This window comes from Pinus tabuliformis, chromosome 6, assembly GCF_031772625.1.
Source record: "Pinus tabuliformis cultivar Carrire ecotype Pingquan chromosome 6, CPIR1, whole genome shotgun sequence".
Lineage (NCBI taxonomy): Eukaryota > Viridiplantae > Streptophyta > Pinopsida > Pinales > Pinaceae > Pinus > Pinus tabuliformis.
Window position 1 is genome coordinate 1,380,170,649 of NC_142292.1, and position 5,615 is coordinate 1,380,176,263.

The window sequence follows — 5,615 nt, forward strand, 5'->3', positions numbered from 1 at the left end:
TGGGAAGAATAATAATCATTCGTCCCAACCACTAGGGTTAAACCTAGTTGACATTGTGACCAAGAGCCTTACCATGTCAATCAAGCATTTCCATCCAAACGAATGCATCCATAACAAACACAACTCATTAGGGGGCATTTCACTTGGATAATGTTATTCTTGTATATTGAGAAGGCATGGAGTGGGGTAATACTTAGGTCTTGATGCCTTCTTCCTTGAAATTGACTTTGAAAATGATTATGAAAGGGTTTAATGACTTATTATTTTATCCATTTTCAATCCCACAAGTTTCTATCCATTCTCTATGCATGAAAACCCTTTTCTCAAATGCTTCAACTTGTTTGTCTTTCGACAATAGTGATCAAAAGGTGTGCAACTTATTTATTCACATGACAAGGATGCTCATCTACGTCCTCAACATAAAGCCAGGTATTTGTTAAATTATTCATTCCCTGGTGCCTTAGATCAAATGCAATAATTTATGGAAACATGGTGGTTTATCTTCATTTTTGGGTTTATCTAGGATACATGATTAAGTGGCTTGAAATTCATTATTTAGGATAGAATCCCTTGGATCTCCGTAGTTGGTTTGTTGAGAATGTGTGGTCTTTATATTCAATCATTAAATTTTTAAATTATTTAGTATCCCCTTTGCCTTTCAAGCTTCACATTGAGACTTAATTTAGGACATGATTATCCATAGAGTGGAAAATAAATTTGGGTACTGTTGGACTAAGTCAATGCCTCAAGTTGTTAGTTTCCAAATATGAAATAAGATCTTGGTTGCCACCCATGTATTCCATTCCTCACATTGGGTTCTATCAACTAGTGCCTACCAACAATCTTTGGGAAAATATGATGCAAATGTTTCCACTGTATCAATTTGATTATTTGTTACACCCTTAGGTTTTGGGGGTTGGAATCATTAAAAGCCACACCTAGGCTTATGCATTATGCACTAAATGGGTTACCAAGGTGTTAATTAGAAGGAAATGAGGGACATAAGTTACTTCTACAAAATTGCATTCACTAAGGGATTGCACATGGGTAATAAATCATGGCCAAGCTAGAATTATGACTTAGTCGATTAGTTTTAGTGGAAGGGGCCTTTGTCACATAGAGCATTCATAAAGATTAGATTGTTGTTAGCCATGGTATGTTGGTTTATTGCTTATTGATCATCCTCTTTAGTGGTCCCTTTGTCCTACTCCATAAAGGTGAAGAATTGGTTGAGGCAACAAAATTCTTAATCTTTTGATTTTTTATAAAAGACACCAACACAATCTAAAACATATTTAATACTCTAACTCAAGAGTGACTCAAGGTAAAATCCTTTTGAGTTGAGTTGAAAAGTAAATTCCAATTCTAATAAACTCATACTTGAATGGATCAAAATGATCATCCCCGATTATCTCTTTAAAAAAATCAAATTTGCAATCTCTTGCAACATAGTGAAATGATTAGAATCAAAACACAGACTAATGAAAAAAAAGAAATACAAACTAATGAACAAGAAAAAAACCCCAAATATGTCTTAAATATTTAATTAATAAAACCTAAAAATTCAAACCCAATTGTGTCTAGAAAGTGAGTAATAAACCTCCACTTATAAAACATTAATCAATCCAAAAATGCACACCCCATCATAAAAAAAACATTAAAGGCTATGTAGCAAACTACTTACCTTGCCAAAAACCCTTGATTTAACCCAAGGAAAAATATCAACCCAAAAACCCATGATTTAACCCAGGGGAAAATATCAACCCAAAGAAACCTTTTTGAGGTGCCCATCCTCTAGTCCAGGTTAGCAACCCTCAACATAAATGCCTCCCATGTGATTGGTTGGTCCCTTTGCCAAGTCATTGTCCATATGAAACTTGGATAATCTCGGTTGACAAAATCCTCGTAACATAAGAAAACACAAAAATCTTATTCAACACTTTCGAAGAGGGCGGACTCGATCCATGGCTTCACCAAAGTGACCAATGAGATAAAAGGCCGAGGATCACTAACAAAAATTTTCTACCGTCGATTTCAATCGATAAGAAAATCGGACCGTCAGATCATAGCCAAAAGAAACACAAGAGTCGATCGAGAGACGCGGCGGTTAACAAGAGAACTAAAACAAGCGGCCAAGTTATATACAATATCAAGTGAACGAGGTTTATGGGTATATATTCATTTTCGCACGCCTTTCATATTATTCTTGTTCGTTAACGGGTTCTCTCTAGCGTGGTCCGGAGGCGAGGCTCTACCAGAAACCCCAAGGTTAATATTTTGTTATGATGTCCGCGGATCTATGGTGGCAAACATGGATCTGCAATGGGTTTTTTCTGTCTGGGTATTTATGGTTATGTGTTTGAGTTTTCTGTAATGTCTTTCTTATGGTACAGGCTGTTATTTCGAATCCTCATACGAAGGTTTAGTTTGGCTCCATGGCTCGTACCAAGCAGACAGCTCGTAAGTCCACGGGAGGAAAGGCTCCCAGGAAGCAGCTCGCCACCAAGGTTAGTGTTTGCCTCCAGTTTGGTTCAATTTTACCGTTTCTTTTTTCCTCATAGACTGCTAGGGTTTTAATTCTTGGCCTTTAGGGTTTCGATTAATAGATATTAGGGTTCTTAATGTTAGTGTTTTAAATGTTTCAGGCTGCTCGCAAGTCTGCTCCCACCACCGGTGGTGTGAAGAAGCCACACAGATATCGTCCCGGTACTGTTGCTCTTCGGTAAGTGGTTTTATGTTTTGGGTTATGTAAGGGCATGCTATTTGTCACTGGTTTAATTTATTTTTAGATGAATCTAAGCATTGATGATTTTTAGTGTTCAGAAACTGTGTGAAATCTTGCGATAGTTTCTCAAAGGTTTTTCTATCTCAGTGCGTTTTCTTTTGTAAATTTATTTCTGAAACAAGTAATCTTTTGGTTGGGTTGCAGTGAAATTCGAAAATACCAGAAAAGTACTGAGCTTCTTATCCGAAAGCTGCCTTTCCAGAGATTGGTTCGAGAAATTGCGCAGGATTTCAAGGTATTTTTCTGGAAACTTGGATAGCCTTCAGAATGGCTATTACTGCATGGTTGATTATTTTTGTACTCTCCCTGTTTGATTTCAGAGTTTAAAAAGTCAAAAGTAATTAGTTGCTGTGAACATTAACAACTTTTAATTGAAAAGCGCTTCTTTCTTCTTCGGTGCAAAGTTCTTTCCATATTTTGAAGTTATTCTTTACTTGTACCTTAGTGGTAGTCTAAATTATTATAATTTATTTGTTTGGTTAAAATGAACGAGTAAGTCATTAAATTTTGTTTTCTTTATGTTTGGTTGTTTTTGAATAGTCTCCTAAAAGGTTTGGAAATGTGTTGGTTTCAGACGGATCTGCGTTTCCAGAGCCATGCGGTTTTAGCTTTGCAGGAGGCCGCTGAGGCTTACCTTGTGGGTCTATTCGAAGATACCAACTTGTGTGCTATTCATGCTAAGAGGGTTACTATTATGCCCAAGGATATACAACTGGCTAGAAGGATTCGTGGCGAAAGGGCCTAAGCTTCAGTTATCTGAAATATGTGCGCCATTTAAGATCACCATTTTTTGATATATAATTGCCTCCTATGTACTTATTAGACTGCTACTTTGAATATGTACTGATTTGTTATGTGAGTTATGCAACTCTGATTTCTGGTCGCAGTACATTCTAAATGAACCACCATATTGCGTATTTCCTTAGTGATTAAACTTCATATGGTGGATTTAAGCCTGCTGGATTTTGTTAGATGTTCAAGCAACTGACTTGAAAGTCTATTTATTTTTGAAGATTGAATATACTGTTTGAAAAGTGAACTGTTATAAATTTGATCAGCTGTTCATTACGATATGTGTTCTCTGTTTTTTGTGTGGGTACAACGAGGATTGATACTTATTCATATATTGTATATTATAGTTGTAGATATCGTGTGATCAATTTCCAGGTTTTTTCTTGATGGTTTTCAATGGCAACCATTTATGAGTTTCCGTGGTTTTAGATTTTATGCTTTCTTTAATGCAACTAATTGTATTCTACATTGTAAAGCCAGTAAAAATGTCAAAATCCTAAACAGAATACGTTGCAATCTCTTCATAAGACCTTGACAGGTTTATTTACTCTGTAATCGAGATATATTTGGCTAGGCTTGATTATGAATCAGATGCTTTCTTAACCTGTCAGTACTCACCCTTCTGAAAAACCATAATGGAGTAAATTGGACTATTTGATTGGAAGACCTTCAGTACTCACCCTTCTGAAAAACCATATTGGAGTAAATTCAACCATTTCATTGGGAGACACAATATCCGAGTTTCCTTGAGAAAATTCTCGCATTTCGTCTCTAACATTACGCCACTTCTTGCTCCAAAATTCTAAACAGTTATTGCCGCGAAGAATCATGATACGCCCTTATATTTTAAGGGTTTCCTGATACTTATTCTTTAATTCGTATTCAATACGATCCAATATTTCATGCGAAGTTACCTCGTTTAGCCTTTAATTCCCACAAGCATTGAGTAGACTGAAATTACATCTGGAGTCTTTAATTTTGCTAATACCGGTGAATGTATAGTTGGAATCAGCTCTATTATGCGTTGAATTTAGCAGTAAAGTGTACCTTATTTTCGAATTGAGACGCGTTTCACATATTTTCCTTTCGCATATTTTTCTAGCACAGTGAAGCGTGTTTTGTGAGCATGTTTTATTAGCATAATAAGCCCATCAAATGCTGGTTTATGCAGATTGGATTAGTTTAGCTTACCTGAAATCAGTCAAATCAACTAGTCAATGTATCCCCAAAAATAGGATTATAATCAGACGAATCAATTAATGAACATATAACCGAAAATATGATCAAAATAAGTAAAAACAATGTTTTATTTACCAAAATATGTGAACAGTACAATTGTTGTATACTGGTATATATTGTAATTTGTTTCATAAGTCAATAGCAGTTAATGTTGAATGATGCGCCCTGTGTAATTGTTGAATACAGTTATGTTTTTTTTAATGGAGGCTGCTTTGTTTCTTCTCATGGAGGAAGACTGTTTGTACTCCTTGGGCTTTTGCAATTGCAATTTGCATTTGATGTTATATTTTGTTAGTGGCGATGCCATTTGATGTTATGTTTTACGAGTGGTGGTGCCATTTGATATGATGATTTACAATTGGGGGTGCCATTTGATATAATGTTTTACAAGGGGAGGTGCCATTTGATGTAATGTCTTATGAGGTGCCCTTTGATATAATGTCTTATGGTTCCATTGATATAATGTTTTACGAGGGAGGGTGAGTTGAGGTGCCATTTGATGTCATGTCTTACGAGTGGAGGTGCCATTTGATGCAATGTTTTATGGTGCCATTTGATGCAATGTTTTATGGTGCCATTTGATGTCATGTCTTACGAGTGGAGGTGCCATTTGATGCAATGTTTTATGGTGCCATTTGATGTCATGTCTTACGAGTGGAGGTGCCATTTGATGCAATGTTTTATGGTGCCATTTGATATAATGTTTTATGAGTGGAGGTGCTATTTGATGTATAATGTCTCGTGGTGCTATTTGATGTAATGTCTTATGAGGTGAGGTGCCATTTGATGTATGTCTTGT

The 5,615-nt window shown here is 36.0% G+C and overlaps 1 protein-coding gene across 1 annotated transcript; it reads left to right on the top strand.

The window, feature by feature from the left end:
- The first annotated feature begins 2,112 nt into the window (after positions 1 to 2,112).
- Positions 2,113 to 3,853, top strand: LOC149263768 (histone H3.3). Its single transcript, XM_089426683.1, has 5 exons — positions 2,113 to 2,268; positions 2,394 to 2,507; positions 2,646 to 2,722; positions 2,930 to 3,020; positions 3,360 to 3,853. The coding sequence occupies exons 2-5, from the start codon at positions 2,436 to 2,438 to the stop codon at positions 3,528 to 3,530; spliced, it is 411 nt and encodes a 136-aa protein (XP_089282809.1). The 5' UTR covers positions 2,113 to 2,268; positions 2,394 to 2,435; the 3' UTR covers positions 3,531 to 3,853.
- The last annotated feature ends 1,762 nt before the right edge of the window (positions 3,854 to 5,615 follow it).

Bases quoted from the DNA above. Each gene is read 5' to 3' on its own strand.
- LOC149263768 (XM_089426683.1), top strand. From the start codon at position 2,436: ATGGCTCGTACCAAGCAGACAGCTCGTAAGTCCACGGGAGGAAAGGCT. The intron at 2,508-2,645 runs GTTAGTGTTTGC...TAAATGTTTCAG, and splicing joins GGAAGCAGCTCGCCACCAAG to GCTGCTCGCAAGTCTGCTCC. The intron at 3,021-3,359 runs GTATTTTTCTGG...TGTTGGTTTCAG, and splicing joins AAATTGCGCAGGATTTCAAG to ACGGATCTGCGTTTCCAGAG.